Genomic DNA, 22794 nt, shown 5'->3' on the forward strand with positions numbered 1-22794 from the left:
GAAATATGGTATGGATCTCAAATGTTGTTCGGAGTCTCGGCAGGGATCCATGATATCACGAGGAGGTATGGAATGGTCTGGAGAATAACATTCATATATAGGAAGTCATTTTTTGGGGTTCGGCAAAAGTTTGGTGTTTTGACTGAAGCTTCTAGAAGGTTCTAGAAAGATCAGAAGGGTCCAGAATATTATGGAAGGTTTCGGATGTGTCCGGGAGGACCCGGGTTGTCTAAGGATGTCCGGAGGGTTCCATAATAGGTGTATCCATGTTTTCCTTAAGGGTTAAGGAGTTTTTCCCTAAGGCAAATTCGGATTTGGCAAAATAGTCCTAGTTCTAGTAGGTTTCGGCTGACAGAAACCTACCAGAACTCTCCCAAAATTTGGGGGCAGATCTTGAACGACCCAAGGGCCTTTTTCACCTATAAAAGGAGGTTAAGGGGATCCCCAAGAGTTGCACAAGTAGCAGCCCAAGCCTCCTCTCCCCAAACCCTATGCGCCCCCATCATCCTCCTCCCTCTTGCACGGCTATGGCGAAGCCCTGCAGGATTTCTCCACCGCCACCACGCCATCGTGTTGCCAGGATTCCGAGGAGGATCTATTACTTCCGCTTCCCCGCTGGAACGAGGAGAATGGCATCGTCATCAACACCGTATGTGTGACCGAGTGCGGAGATGTTGTCCGATTGCAGCACTGGAGGGATCTTCTTCTCGCTCTTGAGAGCGGCAAGTGATCGATTACATCAACCACTAGTACAACCTCGTTAACGCTTAGTGATATACAAGGGTATGTAGATCTAATCTCATTGCTACCATCTACTAGATTAGATCTTGGCTTTTCTCATGAATTGGATCTTGGTTTATTCGTTCTCGCGGTAGGAATTTTTTTGTTTTCTATGTTACGAACCCTGCAAAATCCATGTATGATGTTATCAATTTTAGAGTAAGTTTACCGAATGATGTACATTCTGTATGAAGTGTGAAAGTTCCCCCAAAAATGCATTTCTTCTTATGGTTGATGATCACAGCAGGATCCTCACTAGAGATAATTTGGTCAAAAGACAACGAGTAGATGACTTTACCTATGTCTTCTGCAATGAAATTGAAACTTGTCAACATCTATTTTTTGATTGTGTTGTTGCTTCCAATATGTAATTGGTATCAAGAGGGTGTTGAGTATTAACTCCCCATCCTCAATTCTAGTTGATATTTCTGACTTATGGAATAAGAGGAAGAAGAACCTACTGACTACATGGTTAATGCTGCTATTCTAATAATTATTTGGCTAACTAGAAATGATATGGTGTTCAATCAAACACTTTGGGTGGGTATGCAGGTACTATGGAGGAAGGTGTCTTACACCCTTGCTCAATGGAGTGTTCTGGTCAAAGCGGAAGAACAAGGAAGGTTGATGGCAATAGTGAGCCAATTGGAGGATTTTGCCCGGGCTCCACCTCTACTATTGTGGTCGGAACCTGGTTGACCCCTGAGAGGAAAGCAAGAACTGAGCTGGAGGTGTGTGTCCTAAACCAGAATCGTGGTGCTGATGAGCCTCTAAAGATCACAACTGCGGACCTAGCGAGGACCTTGAAAGCAAATGCATTGATGATGGTTGGAGATGGTGATGGGTTTTGGGTCTTAACTAGGAATTGAGAATTTGTTGACATTCCTGGATTAGTGAGGATTTTAGCACTAGTGATATGTTTAGATGTGTTTCCCCTGGTGCTCTATGTTTTGGAAATACTCATGTGTAGTAATGTGTAGGGGTTGGAGGAAAAGTACTGAAAAGATGAATGACTTGTAAAACTTTTTAATGATCTGGTTTCAGAAATGGAACCAGGGCTATCCCCTTTCTTCTAAAAAATGGATAAGATATACAAAGAGGATCATGCATATTATCTGAGTTGTACTAATGTTTTTATTATGCAGGGTTTGTAGGAACTGAAAGTTCTTTGTTGTTTTCTTATTAAAATATGTAATATGTAGTATTTGTGTCCACTAATCTGTTTCATCATTGGGTGTGTATGTTCTCCTCTCTGAAACCTGCGACATTGCACGCACCATCTCATTTCCAACCAGCATGTGGGCCTTGTAATCATGTCACACCACCCAGTTTTGTTGTCTTGTGTCCTTTGATTTATGTGAACCGAACCACTCATATCAATTGTAGCATACCATCCATTCGCAGCAATGCTTGTTTTGCTTCGCGAACCTTGTGCTTCATCAGCAGGTTTTCCAGTATGCACACACACTCGAAAACCAAATTCTGAATTGTATCCTTTTGGAGGACCACATGCTCGACTATTTGGTGTTTCCAACGCGTATGCCAAAACCAGTTTTGAAAACCGTTGTAGACTTGTTTGTCTAGTTGAAGATCATTGAATACCAACATACCATACCAAAAAAAGGCACACCAAGTTGCGAAGAGATTTCATGTCCGGCTTCTTCATCGGCATTTGAGGGATTCTCTGGCGCCGCCGCTCGCCGAATCGGAGGCATGTCGCCGGTGTGGACCAGGATTTGAAGCAGGGCTTGAAGCAACAATTGGGGGGGGGGGGGGTCTCGGTGGTGGGGATGACCAGTGGTGGAGGGGGTAGGATGGATCTGAGACTGTGCGTCATCCCTAGTGTCGTCGCCTGATACATGGCGCTACGTTGCTTTACGCATCCCCACCTTCGTCGCCCTCCCCTCCGCGTTTGAGTGAGAAGCTTGCATCTATTTTTTTTTCGTGTTGACGCGATCAAATTGGTCGTTTGCGTCAATGCAACAAAGAAGGGTTGGAAGGGGGTTGGGAAGGGGGATCCTAGGGCCAGAAGAAGTGGCCGATCGAACAACGAAGGAGTGCCAGGGTCGCTTAGCACGGCCAATAAAAACCAAATTATACTTTTGACAATTTTGGACGGCCCAGCTTGGCTCGGGGACATCACTAGAGATAATTTGGTCAAAAGACAACGAGTAGATGACTTTACCTATGTCTTCTGCAATGAAATTGAAACTTGTCAACATCTATTTTTTGATTGTGTTGTTGCTTCCAATATGTGGTTGGTATCAAGAGGGTGTTGAGTATTAACTCCCCATCCTCAATTCTAGTTGATATTTCTGACTTATGGAATAAGAGGAAGAAGAACCTATTGACTACATGGTTAATGCTGCTATTCTAAGAATTATTTGGCTAGCTAGAAATGATATGGTGTTCAATCAAACACTTTGGGTGGGTATGCAAGTACTATGGAGGAAGGTGTCTTACACCCTTGCTCAATGGAGTGTTCTGGTCAAAGCGGAAGAACAAGGAAGGTTGATGGCAATAGTGAGCCAATTGGAGGATTTTGCTCGGGCTCCACCTCTACTATTGTGGTCGGAACCTGGTACCCCTGAGAGGAAAGCAAGAACTAAGCTGGAGGTGTGTGTCCTAAACCAGAATCGTGGTGCTGGTGAGCCTCTAGAAATCACAACTGCGGACCTAGCGAGGACCTTGAAACAAAACATATGCATTGATGATGGTTGGAGATGGTGATGGGTTTTGGGTCTTGCCTAGGCAGTGAAAATTTGTTGACATTCCTGGATTACTGAGCTGGGTTTTAGCACTAGTGATATGTTTAGATGTGTTTCCCCTGGTGCTCTATGTTTTGGAAATACTCATGTGTAGTAATGTGTAGGGGTTGGAGGAAAAGTACTGAAAAGATGAATGACTTGTAAAACTTTTTAATTATCTGGTTTCAGAAATGGAACCAGGGCTATGCCCTTTCTTCTAAAAAATGGATATGATATAAAAAGAGGATCATGCATATTATCTGAGTTGTACTAATGTTTTTATTGTGCAGGGTTTGTAGGAACTGAAAGTCCTCTGTTGTTTTCCTATGTAAATATGTAATAGGTAGTATTTGTGTCCACTAATCTGTTTCATCATTGGATGTGTATGTTCTCCTCTTTGAAACCTGCGACATTCCACCACCCAGCTTGTAATCATGTCACACCACCCAGTTTTGTTGCCTCGCGTCCTTTAATTTATGTGAACTGAAACCACTCATATCAATTGTAGCATACCATTCATTCGCAGCAATGCTTGTTTTGCTTCGCGAGCCTTGTGCTTCCTCAGCAGGTTTTCCAGTATGCACACGCACTCGAAAACCAAGTTCCGAATTGTATCCTTTGGAGCACCACATGCTCGACTATGTGGTGTTTCCAACGCGTATGCCAAAACCAGTTTTGAAGGAATAACCGTTGTAGACTTGTTTGTCTGGTTGAAGATCAGTGAATACCAACATACCATGCCAAAAAAAAGGCACACCAAGTTGCGAAGAGATTTCATCCCCGGCTTCTTCATCGGCATTTGAGGGATTCTCCGGCGCCGCCGCTCGCCGAATCGGAGGCGTGTCGCCGGTGTGGACCAGGATTTGAAGCAGGGCTCGAAGCAACAATGGGGGGTTGGGTCTTAGGTGGTGAGGATGACCGGTGGTGGAGGGGGTAGGATGGATCCGTGAATGTGCTCCATCCCTAGTGTCGTCGCCTGATGCATGGTGCGCCGTTGCATTACGCACCCCCACCTTCGTCGCCCTCCCCTCCGCGTGAGAGTGAGAAGCTTGCATCTATTTTGTTTTGTTTCGTGTTGCCGCGATCAAATTATCCGTTTACGTCAATGCAACAAAGAAGGGTTGGAAGGGGGCTGGAAGGTGGATCGTAGGACCAGAAGAGGTGGCCGGTCTGACAAGGAAGGACCCGGGTCTGGGAGCCGCTTAGCACGGCCCCAATAAAAACCAAATTATACTTTTGACAATTTTGGACGGCCAAGCTTGGCTCGGGGACAGCACTGTGCTATGCATGTCGGCCACGCCACGGAAGTAGTAACTCCAAACAAAAAGAAACAGATGCACATTTGGTCATCAAAACGTGGAGCATGCATTTTTCTTAGGCCACGCAAAAAAGAAAGAAAAACATCACGGCCTGCGCATGAGCAAGCAGTGAGAGGGTGACAGCGAAGGCGGCGCCACCCCTAGATACGCCATGGACCGCACACAGCCACTGGAAACCGCTGCGCTTTCGTCCGTCCGTCACCAGCACCCCACTCCACTCCACATCACACGGGTGAGGCACACAGCTCGCTCCGCCCGTTCCTGAGCGCAGCCTGGCACCGGCGAGCAGGCCAAGCAAAATCGCAAACCCCGATCCGCTTTTGCTGCCCGCCTAGTTAAACCCCGCCCCGGGAACCGCGCACCGCCGCACCACCGCACGAGGACAGCACAGACCCAGTCCTTCCCGGCACCGACCTGGGCGATCCACTCCACCGGCCGCGTCTCCGTCTCCGTCTGCCCCTCCTACTCGCGGGCCACCCCCATGGCGACGCCGGGCGTCGGCGCCGCGTGCCTCGCGCCCTCCGCCGCGACGGCCCCGCGCCGCCGCGCCGATCCGGCCAGGGCCAGGGCCTGCCACGCCCGCCCGCGCCTCCTCCAGCTCGTGCGCAGGCGCTGCGTCGCCGAGCTCAGCAGGGAGGGCCCCGCGTCGCGCCCGCTGCATTCCCCGGCCCAGCAGCTGGCTCCGCCGCTCGTGCCCGGCCTCCTCGCGCCGCCCGCCCCGACGCCCACGACCGTGCCGGACGCCGGCGTGGGGGACCTCGAACCCGAGCTCCAGCTCGAAGGTACGCGGTTCGTCCTCAGATCACGCAAATCGTGTCGTGTGCCCAAACCGTGCGCACTTTCCGTCAATTTTATTCCGGACGAATATTCTATAGGATCAACTCCGTCGGGAATGGCCGCTATTTTTTCTTTTTTGGCGCGGAGGAATGGCTGCTATTCATTCATCAAACGTACAGGTTCACCAGCACCGTAGAAATCGTGCGCGATGCCGCCACAACAATACTAGATTTATTTTCCCAGGACATTTTATCGGATCGGGAGAGGATTGGGGTGGCGTGTCGATGTGAAAGCGGCGCACCGCCCAGGTTTCGGGGCTAGAGCACATGGTTGGGCCCCGACCAGACATACCATCACTGAGATATATCCTAATAATTTACTACTACTAGTAGGAAGAAGAGTCAAGAGACTAGGCCAGGTGCACAGAGATCAGATGTTGGAAATGGGTTAAAATTGACGACTTTGTCTTTTCTTACGATTGATTGCTTCCTGCAATGCGAGATCTTAACTGGATTCAAATGCTTAATAGCCATCCCAACACTACATTATCAGCACTAAACTGATTTTACTGGAAATGAAATGAGCACCGTTTTTTTTATAACCGAGAATGCACAGCTTCCGTTTTATATTACAGGAACTAGAATGAGCCTTCACCCTTGAGTAGTCTCGGAAGCCTTGTTTCCAGTGAATTATCTTCTCCATGGGAGGCCCATATGCACCTAGTCAGTCACATGGGCACCTGGGAAGTTGGGACCATAGGTGCTTTGCTCGATCACTAGACAAGCTCACCCTCTGTTGCATTCTTTGATTGCCTGCTGCTTACTGTTTATTTTTTAAATTATTAGATTTGTCATCTAGCTGAGAACAGAATGTAGGTTGCACCGATTTTATTATTGCTAAACTGTTGTTTAACAAACTAGAATTAGAATGTTTAAAGAGTACGAGCATCTGCCACTTAATCATCTTCTGCTAATACCTGTGCTCTCACTCTGGTCTTCAACAATATCTTACATATATGTTCCACTTTGCAAGCAGGGATCGACGAGGACTCCGTCGACAGAACAGTTGTTGTTGTAAGTGAGCAGGATTCTGAGATCATGGATGCAAAGGAGCAAACCCCAGCTAAAGTTACACGCAGCATCGTGTTCGTAACTGGCGAAGCTGCTCCTTATGCAAAGTCAGGGGGGCTAGGAGATGTTTGTGGTTCACTGCCAATCGCCCTTGCTGCTCGTGGTCACCGTGTGATGGTTGTAATGCCAAGATACTTGAATGGGTCCTCCGATAAAAATTACGCAAAGGCGTTTTACACTGGGAAGCACATTAAGATTCCATGCTTTGGCGGATCACATGAAGTTACATTTTTCCATGAGTATAGAGACTCCGTTGATTGGGTGGGTATACAATCATCTTATTATTTTCTGTTCAACTGTAACTACTGTCTAGCCTTGTTTACACTTCCTTTTGGCCCACAAAGACATATACTCCTATGTTTTCCATTCTTGTTATTTGCCTCGTACTCCTGTGCATGAAGGTCAACACATCCATGAAAAATATAACATGCTTTTGTGCCCAGTATTTGTGGTGTCAGTATTTTTAACTCCTGGAGACTAATACATAGAATTTGAAAAAAATAAACTACAGTTAACTTATTTTATCTTAAGTTCGCTGACCCCACAGCTTGCAGATAGGATTTTAAGCACTAATATTATTCTCTCAATCGCACTTAGAGTATGCAATTATCTTGACATTAGTCGTGCCACTTCTGTGCCTTCGGTGCACCATTATTGTTTAAATTGGTTTGAAAGGAAGACAGTTTGGTCCCTTAACAAGAGGTATAGGATTTGAGGAAATATATGAAATTAAGCTTTTTTGGGGACAAAGCAGGGTCTCTGCCGTTCATATGGATAGAAAGCAACCAAGCTATTTACAAAGAACTAACAAGGGCAAAAGGACTAAAAAGACATGCCAAGGTGGCGGCACAAAAGGCGAGGGGGCTTGTGAATGATGGCACCGCCAATTATTGTCGTTGTATTACCAAATGAAGATTACACTAGATGCTACGGGTTAAGGAACAAGGATCTGTATAAGACATTACGGCACTTTCAGACAGTAGTTTTTGGTAGACGTATCATCTGGGTATAATTTTGTCCAGTAATACTTTTTTTTTTTGTTCTTTACAAGAGTGCCGTCTGTAACCCGTGATTGCCTAATGTTTTTCTTTTATTTTAGCTTCTTTTTTGTTTTCATGGCAATTGTCGGAATTGTTCAGGTGTTTGTTGATCATCCATCATATCATAGACCAGGAAGTTTGTATGGAGATAATTTTGGTGCTTTCGGTGATAATCAGGTAATACACTGCTACGCTGAGCTCACAATTTGATCAAGTCGGAAGTTGTATCATATAAATTGACTGGCTGCTCTATACATGCAGTTCAGATACACACTCCTTTGCTATGCTGCATGTGAGGCCCCACTCATCCTTGAATTGGGAGGATATATCTATGGACAGAGTTGCATGTTTGTTGTGAACGATTGGCATGCCAGCCTTGTGCCAGTGTATGTTTATATGCTACTTCTTTCTCTACATTTCTTTTATGATTTTCCCATTTTCGTTCTTATGCTTATGAAGTCTAAATTAGTGAATTAAACATTTCTAAGGATTTCATCAACCAATCATTTTTGGATTTAATCAACAATTTATTGTGGCAAAGATAATGTGCTCTGAAATTTTACAAGTTCAGCTTTGTACTTCACTTGTTAGTAGCTATTCTGAAAATTCCCTTCCAATGTTTTGATGGCTTTAGCACCATATATTTCTGTTATATACCTATAAAAGTAGCGTTCAAGGCTCAACCAAGATCATGATGAATGTGTTTGTAGGAATTAGGACAATGTGAGGGTTCATGGTTTCAGTGCATTTTGTTCCACTATACGAGTCCTGAAAATGGTTTAGGATGTTTAGATGCTACCTCTTCCTGTTCACAATGCTCAGGGTATTAATTGTAGCTGCTTTACGTCATTTAGCTGCCTTATCTTGCCCCAGTGTCACTCTTAGATATTTTCTACTTTCGTGTTGTGCCGCTTGCCATTTTATGTTTCCTGTTTTCGCTTCAGTGCTGGCTGTTAAATTGTTCTTTATTATGACTTCACTATTTTTTTTATTCAGCCTTCTTGCTGCAAAATATAGACCGTATGGTGTTTACAGAGATTCCCGCAGCACGCTTGTCATACATAATTTAGCACATCAGGTTTGGGTCTATCACTTTTCAATATCTGTACAAGGTTTTGTAAGTCAGTTAACTCTTATGATCAAACCATATGTTCTTTCAATGTCATTAGGGTGTGGAGCCTGCAAGTACATATCCTGATCTTGGGTTGCCACCTGAATGGTATGGAGCTTTAGAATGGGTATTTCCAGAATGGGCAAGGAGGCATGCCCTTGACAAGGGTGAGGCGGTAAACTTTTTGAAAGGTGCAGTTGTGACAGCAGATCGAATTGTGACTGTCAGTCAGGTGAACTGCTTATACTTTCCATTTTTTGCGAGATGTTCTTCAAGTCCAGCGCTCTGTCTTTCAGCCAGTTGAGAAACCATTTAATGTTTAATTTGCAGGGTTATTCATGGGAGGTCACTACTGCTGAAGGTGGACAGGGCCTCAATGAGCTCTTAAGTTCCCGGAAAAGTGTATTGAATGGTACCTATATTTGGGTCAACTCATTTTCTTCATAATCTTCTTTGAACAGATGGATGGATTGCTAGAATAATTTCAGTTTGATCTCTTTGTATACAGGAATTGTCAATGGAATTGACATTAATGACTGGAATCCCACCACAGACAAGTGTCTCCCTTATCATTATACTGTTGATGATCTCTCTGGAAAGGTATGTGGATAGTTCTCTACAGCATGTATATGTGGTCTAGTTTTTCTTCGTAGCTTCCATGATTTTCTCACTGACTAACCATAAACCCTTTGTGGCTTGGCATACTTGTGATAGGCCAAATGTAAAGCTGAATTGCAGAAGGAGCTGGGTTTGCCTGTAAGGGCTGATGTTCCTCTGGTTAGATACCAACGCCTAAGAACTTCAAAAATACTCTCTCAAACATTTTTTGCGCATTATCTCATTAGCTTGATTCACAGATTGGCTTTATTGGAAGATTGGACTACCAGAAAGGCATTGATCTCATTAAAATGGCCATTCCAGATCTCATGAGGGAAGACGTCCAGTTCGTAAGTCCTGATTCATTTGGTTGAGCCTATAGCGTGAACAAAGAGTTTCGAATATGGTACTATGGTAGTATAAACAAGGCATATCAATATAGGTTGGTAGCTTGAATAATCATTACAAATATGAGATCAGTGTTTGATTCCAGTGAATATTTTAATGCTACTCCCTCCGTTCCAACGAATAAGTCTTATATTTTTTTTGAAAAGTCAAGCCAAGTAAAGTTTGACCGAACTTTCAGAAAATCTATCAACAAATATGATATTATGTAAATATCATATGAAAATATATTTCATGATATATCTAATGATATTGACTTTATATTTTGCATGTTAATAATTTTTTGTAAAAACCTAGTCAAACTTTACATGGTTTGACTTTTCAATATAGGCCTTATTCATTGGAACAGAGGTAGTATTCGGTAAAACACGACTTCAAGTTGTAAAACAGCGATGGAAGCAGTAAATTTATCTGTAGTACTGAACATGCACTGCCAGTATAGCTGGACTACCTGCTTGGCCATCTGATGTGCCCGCAAAAGACATACAAATACAAGCAATTGGCTTAGTGAACTGCGGCCATTCAGCTGTTGTTCTAATATCTGTTATTTCAACATTCAGCTAAAGACTAAGAAAAGCTGGACACAAGGTGGTTTTAGCAGTTTATAGCCAACTACTAGAACCAGTCGATCAGTTATATGTTTTCTTATTTTTACAGGTCATGCTTGGATCTGGGGATCCAGCTTTCGAAGGCTGGATGAGATCCACCGAGTCAAGCTACAAGGACAAATTCCGTGGATGGGTTGGATTTAGTGTTCCAGTTTCTCACAGAATAACTGCAGGGTATGCAATGCACTGATTGATAAAATTTTCTGCCGACGTATAGAATATTGTACTACTATATTTAGGATGCTGATGTCTCTCCTTTGTACAGTTGCGATATCCTGTTAATGCCGTCCAGATTCGAACCTTGCGGTCTCAATCAGCTATATGCGATGCAATATGGTACAGTTCCTGTCGTTCATGGAACTGGGGGCCTCCGAGTAAGACAACTGTTCTTTAAAGTAAAAATGTGTACTTATCTTGGCTCCCATGCAAAATGTTCTCATTGTTTTGGGTATTCAACAGGATACTGTCGAGACGTTTAACCCTTTTGGTGAAAAAGGAGAGGAGGGTACAGGGTGAGTGCCGCTCAATTTTGGCTTACTTCCAGTGCTTTTTTTTTTCTGGAATAAGTTTAATGGTTATGCTATTTTTGGTACGTTGCTCCCTAAATCTCTGAAGTCGTGATGATTAAGTGTTACTGCACTATATTTTGCAGGTGGGCATTCTCACCATTAACAGTGGAAAAAATGTTGTGGGTAAGTGTCTGTTAAATTTTTTTCCGGTTATAGGATGGATCCTGGTACATGCCTTATATTAGTGCCTCTTGCAATTAACCTGGCAACGATGAACTCACTTTGTCAACCCGCAATTGTCGAGTCCATTTCACCTAGTCGTGTTGGTTCAGTTCTGCTAATTCTCCTACAATTAATTTATATCATGCTTTGATTCTCCAATGTGGGCCAGACTGACGTTTTGGTTTCTATGATTTGTGTAACCAGCCAATGTTAGTTATTCCGTTATACAGCCATATGCTTTATTGTTTTAACGCTTTGATACCTACTATCGTGCAGGCATTGCGAACTGCAATGACAACATACAGGGAGCACAAGCCCTCTTGGGAGGGGCTGATGAAGCGTGGCATGTCGAAAGACCATACATGGGACCATGCCGCCGAACAGTACGAGCAGATCTTTGAGTGGGCCTTCGTGGATCAACCCTATGTGATGTAAACGCGATTCGGAGTCCGAAGTGGTTCTCTCTTTGAACTCTGAAGACATGATCCCTATTCTTCCGCGGCGTGGAAACTGGAAAGATACCCTGTACATTACATGGGATGCGGTCATGTGACAGTAGAAAGACGCAAACGGCCATTCAGGTTAGCCCTCTGCCTGCTGCTTGGCCGGTTCGCAGTAAACGAGTTGTCTGTGGGTGACTGCTTCGGGTGAATGACAGCTATGGTTCTGAAGAATAAGAGGATGCTGCTGGGAGATGTTGGTGTTGCACTTGACTTCACATGGTTGGCACCATGCGGGCAGCCTCTCAGTGTTGCAGCCAAAATCAGAAATTAACTGGTCGCTCTTTAGTTTTAGTTAACTTTGTTGCCTCTGTATGTTGTCCCTAGCTGATAAATTTTGATTTGATTGGAGAACTGCGTAATTCTGTCCTGGTGATGCTGACCTGCCGAGTAGTGATTGTGAACCATCCAATTCAAGGCAGGAGGAGACGGTGCGCCAGGTCAGTTGTGCCTTGTGTTGACGGGCATGGCCGGGGGTTGGATTGCATGGCATGTAAACAAGCTGCTTTATGCTTGCCGTGATTTATCCTCATGTTTCATTTGTTGAGTAACCTGTATAGGCCCAACAAGAAACCTCGACGGTCATGTCAACTAGGAATCGATCCTTCCTCGTTGCACATGAACAACCTGGATTCCTTGCCTCTGCGATCACACGACCAGATTACGTGTCCAGGGCCTATTCTTACACATCTCAGGTCACTTTATCTCGTGGTCCTCTTTGAGTATTCACAGACACATGTAGGCAACACACTCGCGGCAGTGGAAATCATGTCACGAAAGGAATTTTTACTAGGAGGAGGATTATAAATTTCCCCTTCGCGCTTGAACTCTAGCCATCTACAAACTGTCCACACCAAACAGGTAGACAACACACGACGTGCAAAACACCGAACAGAAGCGCACATAGCTTGTATCCATGGCGCCGTCGGAGACGATGCTGGAGTCGGCGGCCTACGGGCGGATGCGGGCGGAGAACCCGTCGGAGTTCGTGCCACGCAGCGTCTTCTTCGCACGCGACGGCGGCAGCGGCATCGACCGCCGCAACAGCCTCTGGGTGAAAGCGGCGGTCGTCTACGAGTCCATCACCGGCCTCCACGTCAACGACGGGGCCAAGCCCGTCGCCACCAGCCTCCTCCTCCGCCTCGCCGACGATTGCCGCTCCCGCATCCACGCCGGTCAGACGCCTCAGACCAAGATATCTACCGCGGTTTCTGATGCGCTCAAGGAAATGCTGGAAGCTACTTCAGGAGCTTCATCAAATGGTACGTTTCATTTCCAGAAATTTAACCAGACATTGCGCCTGCTTGCTCGATCATTTTCGGTAACGTTCTTGGTCCAACTCTTAATCTGATGCGATGTTCAGTCGTCACCGCCCAAAATGTTGGCGTAAATCAGCTAGGGAAGCCGGCGGACCTCCCCGACGAAGAAGGCTCGGACGACAACAAGCGGGTGATCGACGCCATCTTCCTCGTCGTCGGCTTCCTTCGGAGGCTGTCCAAGGCGGCCGCCGGCATCAGCCGCGACGCCGTCGATGAGGGGTTCAAGTCCACGCACATGCAGGACATCGTCACGGACGTGATCAAGCTGGAGAACCAGCTCCCGCTCAAGCTCCTGCTCGACGTGGTCGACCACGTCGAGGACGCCATCCGCGGCATCGCCGCCGCCCCGTCCAGCGAGTTCGAGGATCTCAAGAAGTTCCTCGAGGGGTACAAGCTGGGCTTCACACGCGCCACGTTCTTCGACGACGTCGTCCGCCCCTTCTGCTGGTACTACTCGCCATTCTTCAGCAAGCAGCTGCCAGCGGCCGCGGCGCCGCCTAAGGTGGCCGACGGCCAGCAGCTCGACAACGTCGCCGACAACCCCGAGACGGCGGCGCGCACGCTCCTGGACTTCTTGCACGACAGCGTGGTGCCGGTGGTGCCGCGCGCGGCATCGGAGAAGGGGACAGGCGGCGGCAAGACGTCCCGCATGCCGACGGCCAGGGAGCTGAACCGGTCCGGCGTGCGGATCGCGCCAGGCGAGGACGGCCGCGCGGCGGTGGAATTCGACGAGACGTCGGCTAGGCTGCGGCTGCCGGCGCTGGTCTACGACTTCAAGCTTGCCACGGTGGCGAGGAACCTGCTGGCGCGGGAGTACGAGGAGCAGAGCAAACCCGTGACGCGCTACTTCCAGATGATGAACGAGCTAGTCGAGGACGCGGCCGATACCAGGATCCTCCGCCGCGCCGGCGCCGTGCGCGGCGGCGGGACGTCCGGCGCCGAGGTGCACCAGCTGGTCAAGAAGATCGATGGCTACGCGACCTACCCGTCGGTGTTCATGGCCATGGACGTGCAGATCGAGAAGGTGAGGCAGTTCCACGACAAGAGGATGCAGAACTTCCTCGTGCGCTACCGCCCCGGCGTCATCTGGGCATCGTCGGTCGCCGCCGTCTCTGTGGTTGCCATTGTTGCCGCGAGGAGGAACCGGGGCTGATCCAAAGCCAACTGCAGCTAATTGACAAAGACTGTGCAAGCTAGATATGCGTGTACTACGTACTACGTATTCATTAGTCATCGAAGAGACGACTGTACAAACTTGTACAATTTGACCGGTATAAAGGGGCGTGTCTTATGGAAATGTGATGTGCTAATTGGCGGATAGCCGCTCAGGAGCTTCCTGGCGGTCACATCTGCATCTACCTCCTTCGTTTCCATCACGGTGCATCCTTCCGGTGCATGAACAATGTGTTCATTCATTTTCGTAAACTTGGTCAACGCGTAAATTTTTCAAGGTAAGCGTTAAAACAAGCAAGCTCATATCCTCCGACTTTGGTCAAACTCTGGCTGCTTTCCGGGTGCCTCGGTCAGTCCCAGCACCGCATGTCTCCTCGGTCCGTTCATTCCGTTCAACCAAGTTGTCGTTGTTCCATCGCTCCAAGCACCAGGAGCCCATCGGCCAAGCCCTGTTCTGCCCAACGCCGACATCATTGCCTCCGTGCTCAACCTCGCCGCAGATGCCAAGGCCGGCCGCAGGGTGGGCTGAAGCACAATGTAGATCGGGTGGGCGATGGTGCAGCGCCAGGCAGCGGGAGGGGGGGGGGGGGGGCTTGGCAGCCCATGGTGGTGAGGGTGCGGCCTAGGGCGCACCACATGTACAAAAAGTGTTTTAACGTATTGGTTTACGATATCTGTTCTAAGGGAGCACCTGACATAGGGTGCATGGCACAATTCATAAATCAGCGATAAGAAAGAAAAATTCAAAAAGGCAAGCAACAAATTTTTTGCAAGACCAGATTTCAGATTTTCAAGGGGGCCTTTTCTGCCAAATATTCATTAATTTTGAAGAACAAGTTCCAGAAATTCCATATTTCAGATAACGTAAAACAGATTCATAAATTCCAACGTGCAGGGCATTTAAGCAAGGTTTCACAACTGTCGAATTCTAAAAAATTCACAAATTTCATCTTCTTGAAACAAAAAGGAAACGATTTTCTAGAAAATTTCAGCACTATTTTTACAACAATGCATATAATGCATGAGGTCAATTGCAGCTGATAGTCACCTGGGCAAGATGCAATTGTAACACATAAGAGCAAAATACAGTAGCAACTTCGTGCAAAGTATAAAAAAGTTCATGAATTAAAACGGAAGGAAACACACAAAAACATGAATTACTGACTTTGACCAAATAGGCCTGAACAAGATCAGACCTCGACAAATTCAAACATAGTGGAACATTCGACACGGCAACAGGAACACTCACTTTTGGCGTTTGCTCACAAATAATGACATGCCGTCACATACAGTAAATTTGGGCATGCACGCACTATATACTATTGAAAGACATGACGACACACGAAAATATTACGACAAAAAATTGCTTCATAGCAAGGCAGACAACAAGGCCTGATCACTGAAGAAGGAGTCCACTTCTTGCCACATCGGCAGCTCTCCCAGGTCCAGCAAGCTCACCGGCTCGGCGGCGGAGTGGTACTCAAGGTGCGACGATATTGGGTAGTCATCGTGGTCAAGGATCCGCGGCGCAGCGAATGAGAGACCAGGGAACATGCAGTCTTCGTCCTCCGGCGGTACAATCACCTCGGCGCCGCAGAATGGAGAGAACACTCCGCCACCGTCGCAGTACGCCTCCTCTTGGAGCAATCTGTCGGGCGAAAGATTCATAGTCGAACTCAGGGGATCAGCCATCTCATCGAGCTTACCGCCATTGGCGATGGTCGTCGCCGTCTCGGCCGGCGTCCGGAGGACGGAGACAGGTGAGCCGACATGCTGTGACTCGTCGCTGGACTCCTCGGAGGAGGAGGCGAGGAGGTTGTTGGCATCACGGTCGATGTCGGCCATGGCGGCAGAAGGCGACGACGGGGCAGGGAAGTTTGTTGTCGCTGAAGGCCCGCGGAGCCGGAGTGCGGCGCTGTCGTACACCCTGGCAGCCTCCTCGGCGGTGTCGAAGGTGCCAAGCCACACCCGCGCGGCCTTGTTCGGATCGCGGATCTCGGCGGCGTACTTGCCCCACGGCCGCTTCCGCACCCCACGGTACTTACGTTCCTCTGCCGCGTCCATACCACCGTGTTTCCTCTTGGTGCCTAGGACATCACCTCCGTGGCAAGGAGCTGCCGGCGGCGACGCTGTTGTCCTCGGCTGCTGCTCGATGCGGACTTCCTCCACATATCGACGGGCCACCAGCCGCGGCGAGTCATCACCGGAGGAGTCCGTCGCGTCGCGATCAACGCAAGAGATGCGGATCAGTCTCGGTAGCCCCACAGACATGGACGCTTCAGCTTCTTTTTTGATGCCCTGCCTCGCTATTTTTCCTCCGGTCCCAACTACTTCCACCATTGCAGAGCTTCTCCACCGATCGATCGATCAAATTACTGAACAACACACGAACACACAACCAGAGAGATGGTCAAAACATGCGAGGAGAATAAGATCAGTTGAAGGGGTGGAACGTAGTGAGCAGCAAAATTATGCATCCATGATTACCTTTGTGTAGAGATCGAGAGAGAGTGAGGAACTGAGGTTAGATAGATTTGTAGATGGGAAATGGTAGTATTGTGAGAGAAAGAACCGAGAGATTGGCCCGAGAAGGAAGATGAAGAAGAGGCCGGGGGAGGGGGGAGAGAGAGAGTCTCGCGTCCAAACCTTTTGGAAGGGGAGAAGACTCCCGTTTAACGGAAGATCTCCACCGTAATAGGCAACAGTTTAACAGACGGATTTCTGAGATCTTGTTTTATTTGGAGTGAATCGCGCGCCTGCCAAAACCAGCGTGTTCTTGCCAAACTAAAGCGCAAGCTACGTACGTGTGCATGACAAGTGGGGTCTGGCCCATAGTTCATTCGTTTACTTACGTGTATATCTCTTTGCCTTCTGTGATGGCCGATGATGTATCAGATTAAATACTCCCGGCCGGGGCGGTCAAGTTTTTTTTTGTTTTGGGAAAACAAGATCGTTCGAGATCTCTACCGGATGGTCTCCGCTATCTCCTCGATCGACCGTATTTTCCTCCGCCTATATATATACATCGATCCAACGAACCATCCCACAGTCAATTTCTATGCATGTGTACAAGGCGGTCGTCACATGCGTACATGACCTGACTGAGTAGGAGTAGTAAAAATACCAGACAAACGTCCGCGAATAAGTGTACATCTAAGTTTTGTGTTTAGTCAAACTCTTTAACTTTGACCAAATATATAGAGAAAAGTAGTAGCATTTATGACACTAATTTAGTATCCCGAGATTCGTTTTGAAATGTAGTTTCAAATTATACCAAAATCTTATTATATATGTTTCTGCTTTTTTTTCACGGTTGGTCAAAACTTAAAATGTTTGACTTAGTACAAAAGCTAGAAGTACACTTATTTGTAGACGGAGGGAGTACATATAACTGTGATCTCGTGTAGGCCAATCATAAGTACATATAACTCTGATTTTGTAGATATCAATGAAAATTCTTCTGTAATTTTAGTTTGAGGAAAAATTTGCTGCAGATACCGTTATTTTACTTTTGCCACACCGCTTCACTGTATCTTTGCTAGATACCATTATAATTTTGTGCACATTTGCCAAAACACATCGCATGGCTAAAAACGAAAAGTTGTGCATATTAGACCAGTCATAGCATGCATGACCATCCCATACAAAAGTGCCAAACTTTATGTGTTTGAGTCATGCACTGTGTTTGACAAATATGTTACAAAATTATAATTATACACTTCATAAAGACAAAATCGAGAGGTGTGTTTCAGCAAACGCCAGAAAATAACAATGTCTTGTAACAAAAAAATTCTTTAAATAATGCCGATATTAAGATTAGGTGCACGCATGTGGCTATTAAATTAGTCAGCCAACACCAACAAAAGTATGAACACCAATATGTTAGAGAAAAAAACAACCAAACGCTTGATCGAGGCCAAAAGTACCATTTTTGTCGAGGACGTAACAACAGGAACAAATATTACGAGGATAATTCTCATTGAGGCAACCATGAGAAAATATCTAAATTTGATGTGACGAAATAAGATCTGAAGGCCCAACATAAGACGGCGCGGCTGAGCTCTAATCTAATTTATTGAAAACACTACTTTTGCTAAATTCTTCACACAGAGATCAGTTTACCCACTCTTGACGTCGGCAAGGCGGCTAGAGGAGGGAAGCTGGGCTATGGAGAAGGCGGAGGTGGAGGGGGCGCTAAGTTTTCTAGGACTCTTTGCTGGGTTTTTTTTGGGGGTTGCATCCGGGGGCGATGTCACGTACGTACGTACATGATCTAACTATGTAGTAGTAAAACTACCAGGCCAATCACACGTATGTATAACTCTGATCTCGTGTAGGCTATTCAGGGCCGGGACAAGGGAAGAGACGAAACTAAAGCTAGCCAACAAAGGCGGCTCGACGACGATGTGCAAAAAAAGAAAAGAAATAATGAAAGATGCCGAGCCGCAGGGGGGCGCGAGATACCGGACGAAAGGAGCCGGCGGCGGACGCGGCCAGCGGGTCGGACAAACTGAGGGCCGTGGAAAGGTGCAAACCGTCGTTACGCTGTGTCGTTGGTACGTGCCGACGGCGACGCGAGAGACGCGACGATGGGAGTGCGTGTAGAGTAAGTGCAAAATATAACAAAAACTGGACTGACCTGGCTCTCGTCCGGTTGCGCTCATTTTTGGAACATCGAAAACATGATCGAGCTAAACAGACAGGGACAGGCTACTCCAAGTCCAGCAATGAATATATGCGTGTGAATTTCAACTAAAACGGACGGTGTAGGCTGTGGTTGGCTGCTGGCTGCTTTCTTGGCTATGCATGGAATTTTGATGTCCAATGATTGAGGATTGAGATGGCATTGGTCACCTATAGAAAATATGTGTTTTCTTAGAATTCTCTATTTCAAAATGTTTGGAGGCAGGTATTGGATCGCGAACCCTTGTGAGCTATCTGGATCGAAATGCGGGATGAGGAGGAATAGCGAGCATGGGGGGAGCATAAAGTTTGGTAAGTGTTACTTCTCTTGTGTATTCAGAAAATTGAACATTTTCCTTAAAACCTCAAAAATGCCATCACGGCGAGGATTACCAATAGTGGAGGTGATAGTTGGTGGTTCACCGGGGTCTATGGGCCGCAGAGCGACACGGACAAGTGCTCCTTCCTACAAGAGCTCCAGGATATTCAAGATCTGCATGTAGGACCATGGATGGTAGCAGGGGACTTCAATCTAATTGTGGACCCCCTAGGACAAGAACCAAGGGGTGCTGCATCGCCGTATGATGGGAAGATTCAGAAGGACCCTATCCAACCTGGATCTCAAGGAGGTGTATCTGAACGGGAGAAGGTTCACTTGGTCCAATGAACGCGTGCAACCAACTTTGGAGAAGCTGGATAGGGTCTTCACGACCGTGGACTGGGAAGATTTATTCCCAGATGCTTTCTTATCCGCCTTGTCCAGTGGACCATCTGACCACTGCCCTCTGGTACTGAGCCTGGCTCTGGACCTGCACAGAGGCCGTAGGTTTCAGTTTCAGTCTTTCTGGCCCAAAGTAGACGGCTTCCTGCAGGTGGTCCGGGAAGTGTCGACGACGCAACCTTGCGAGCCAAACCCCTTCAAACGGCTAGACCAGAAACTCAGGGCCACGACGAAGAGGCTAGCCAGTTGGAGCTCAAAATTTATTGGTAGTGTCAAGCTGCAAATTCTGATGGCCACTGAGTTGATCCTTCGATTCGACATTGCTATGGAATCTAGGCCGTTGTCGCCGCAGGAACGGGCGCTTCGGTGCCTTCTAAAGAAGAAGCTCCTTGGATTGGCATCTCTGGAGAGGACGATTGCTCGACAGCGCTCCCGCATTCTTTGGCTCCGAGAGGGGGATGCATGCACCCGTTTTTTCCACCTGCACGCGAGTCAGAGACGGCGCAAGAATTTTATTGGCCATCTGGTCGTGGATAACAGGCGATTCACTGAGCATGCTGAGAAGGCAGAAGAGTGGACGATTTCTTCGATTAGCTGTTAGGGACAGACCTTTCTCACTAGACCTGGAGTTTCTTGGACTTCCCTCCCTCGACCTCCACCACATTGATGGAGTGTTCACTGAGGAGGAAGTGTGGAAGGCCATAAGAGACATGCCCGTGGACAAATGCCCCGGCCCGGACGGTTTCTCAGCCTGTTTCTTCCGGACCTATTGGGGCATTGACATAGGCATCCCCAATGGGCCTGCCGAAGATAGTACCCGGGGTTTACTGAAGGCCCACTAACCGAAGAATAAGAAGATTCGGAAGCCCAAGATATTGTTAAGGAAAGCTAGAGTTGTAATAGGAAGCATTATTTGTAATCTTGCGGGATGAGTTAGAAACCTTCCCGGACTCTGTAACTTGTACAATACGAATCCCTCGGCTCCGCCTCCTATATAAGGGGGAGTCGAGGGACAAAGAAGGCATCGAATCATTGTTTCTCAAACCCTAGTTTCATAATCGTCGAGTACTTTTCGGCTGAAACCTTCGAGATCTACTTGCCCTCTACTTTCAACTAAACCCTAGTCTACAACCCGTAGGCATTGACAAGTTAATACCTTGTCAATTGGCGCCGTCTGTGGGAATTAGAGGCGTCAAGGATCCGATCTCAATGGCACGTTCAAGATCGTCGACTTCATCAACCGCAAGCAACGCGATGGATCGAGGTAAACAGATCGCAACTGGTCTTGTCGATTTTGTTCCTCACCCGCCCTCCCGTTTGGATGCATATGCGTATCTGGAGGAGCCTATGGAGATGACGTTCGGAAGATTTCACTTTCGCGTCGAGAAAGAGGGATCGTATCGTGTCGAAATTCCGATTTCGTCGGGATCGTCGGCGGTCGATTCCGATTTTTCAAGCTATACATCGTCAACCGAGTCAGGAGAGGAAGAAACTTCGTCGTCACGCTTCATCAGCACCAGGGCAAGAGAAAAACTTGCCAAGATCTTCAGCGACATGTCGTTTGAGTCATCTGCGGACTCCTATATAAGCGATGGCTCAAGCAGTGTCGACAGCTACGACTTCATCGACAAATCTACTACAGTGGGCAAGGTCTTCGCCAATCTTCATGATGGTGTCACCAAACCCAACATAGATCTGAATACAAAGTATCATCAGATTTATGTCATCGGAGAGCCAAGTCGTGATCAGGAGGAAACATCTGAGGCTTTCGACGATTTGGGAAATCCATACGTCGATCCCTCTGATTTGCGACGAGGCCTAGGCAATAAATATATCGGGCCACAGCCACGAGACAGAGTCCAACTTCCGCAAGCAGCATGGGATAGAGCCGCAAGGGCTATGGATGGCTCAGAACCAATGGCCACCATAGCCACGCCAGAAGATTTACAAGCATATCAATATAGGCTCGCACGAGCTGCAAGAGAATTGGAAAAATAGACAGCTGAGTTAAACAGAAGAAAGGAGGCAGCCTCTGCATCAAGTAGGCGCAGGGCAGAGCTGAGTCGACAATCTAGAACTTCGGGTGATAGCCACAGGGAAGCTCGGAACAGAGCAAGATCAAGGTTACAAAACGTACCTGAAGGAGAAAGAGAGCACTTGGTTCAAAACCTCGACATGTCTTTTATGTCGATAGACACGAGAGGGAACATCATACCCAAGACACCAGAAGCTGGGTATATGGCGACACAAGCTTTCATCCTTGCATCCAGACCACCCCCAGGAGATCCAAGGGAGGCATTATATAACATGGCAATGGCAGGAGTTGGAGCCATGGGAACGGCGTTTGTATCAACACCTCCCGAAGGAACAGCAAGGCAAAATAGTCCACGACCCGTGGCAGCAACAGCAGCAGCTCCCGAAGGACCAAGTGGAGCAAGGGACACGGCAGCACAAGCAAGGGTCGACAGAGCGCGACAAAGCAGAAGGGAACATCGGCAGTCCCCAGAGCTAAACGACGAGGATATGTGTGGTTTGCCATGCTTCACAAGGAGAGTTCGAAAAACTCGAGTCCCTTCAGGATTCAAGTTACCCGATAACTTCAAGAAATTCGACGGCCTTCAAGATCCAGAGGATTGGCTAGTTGATTATCTCGAGACAGTGAAACTCACAGGAGGAACCAGAGCAACAGCTATGCAAAGCATCCAGGTGCATTTGAGTGGAGCCGCACGATCTTGGATAAAGAAACTTCCTCCAGGATCTATCGACAGCTGGGATAGCTTCGAGGACGTGTTCGTCAAGAACTTCCGGTCCACATGCAAAAAACCTGCGTCATTAGAGGAACTGAGGGCGTGCCGACAAAAGCTAGACGAGCCAATGAGAAAGTATATCCAAAGGTGGAATATCATCAAAAACTCGGCAGGAAACATATCTGATGAGAGAGCAATAGACGCGTTTGTCGCAGGAATCAGGCGTGGAGATTTTGTCGAGGATTTGGGGAGGACCAATCCAAAGACAGTATCCGCACTAATGGAAATAGCAAATAGATGGGCAGATGGGGAAGATGCTGTTCACAACAAACGGCACAGGTCGCCAGAGGAAGACCGCGGTCGAAATTATCAACCAAGGCGACGATTTCCTCGGCAGTACTCGAGC

At 47.3% G+C, this 22794-nt stretch overlaps 4 protein-coding genes across 4 annotated transcripts; 3 read left to right on the forward strand and 1 right to left on the reverse strand.

Annotated features, from left to right (window-relative positions):
* The first annotated feature begins 5019 nt into the window (after window positions 1–5019).
* On the forward strand, window positions 5020–12099 carry LOC127311211 (starch synthase 1, chloroplastic/amyloplastic). Its single transcript, XM_051341590.2, has 15 exons — window positions 5020–5628; window positions 6659–7014; window positions 7893–7970; window positions 8055–8179; window positions 8790–8871; window positions 8963–9136; window positions 9235–9316; window positions 9413–9504; window positions 9619–9681; window positions 9762–9851; window positions 10564–10688; window positions 10780–10888; window positions 10974–11026; window positions 11167–11206; window positions 11522–12099. Exons 1-15 carry the CDS (start codon window positions 5328–5330, stop codon window positions 11678–11680), a joined length of 1929 nt encoding a protein of 642 aa, XP_051197550.1. The 5' UTR covers window positions 5020–5327; the 3' UTR covers window positions 11681–12099.
* Window positions 12100–12428: 329 nt separating this feature from the next.
* Window positions 12429–14422, forward strand: LOC127311212 (uncharacterized). Its single transcript, XM_051341591.1, has 2 exons — window positions 12429–13007; window positions 13109–14422. Exons 1-2 carry the CDS (start codon window positions 12662–12664, stop codon window positions 14215–14217), a joined length of 1455 nt encoding a protein of 484 aa, XP_051197551.1. The 5' UTR covers window positions 12429–12661; the 3' UTR covers window positions 14218–14422.
* A 1018-nt stretch (window positions 14423–15440) lies between these two features.
* LOC127313650 (ethylene-responsive transcription factor CRF4-like) lies at window positions 15441–16603 on the reverse strand. Its single transcript, XM_051344130.2, has one exon. It carries the CDS (start codon window positions 16575–16577, stop codon window positions 15606–15608), a length of 972 nt encoding a protein of 323 aa, XP_051200090.1. The 5' UTR covers window positions 16578–16603; the 3' UTR covers window positions 15441–15605.
* Window positions 16604–19504: 2901 nt separating this feature from the next.
* On the forward strand, window positions 19505–20242 carry LOC139833523 (uncharacterized). Its single transcript, XM_071823819.1, has one exon. It carries the CDS (start codon window positions 19505–19507, stop codon window positions 20240–20242), a length of 738 nt encoding a protein of 245 aa, XP_071679920.1.
* The last annotated feature ends 2552 nt before the right edge of the window (window positions 20243–22794 follow it).

The sequence above is a fragment of the Lolium perenne genome, chromosome 7, assembly GCF_019359855.2.
Source record: "Lolium perenne isolate Kyuss_39 chromosome 7, Kyuss_2.0, whole genome shotgun sequence".
Classification (NCBI taxonomy): Eukaryota; Viridiplantae; Streptophyta; class Magnoliopsida; order Poales; family Poaceae; genus Lolium; species Lolium perenne.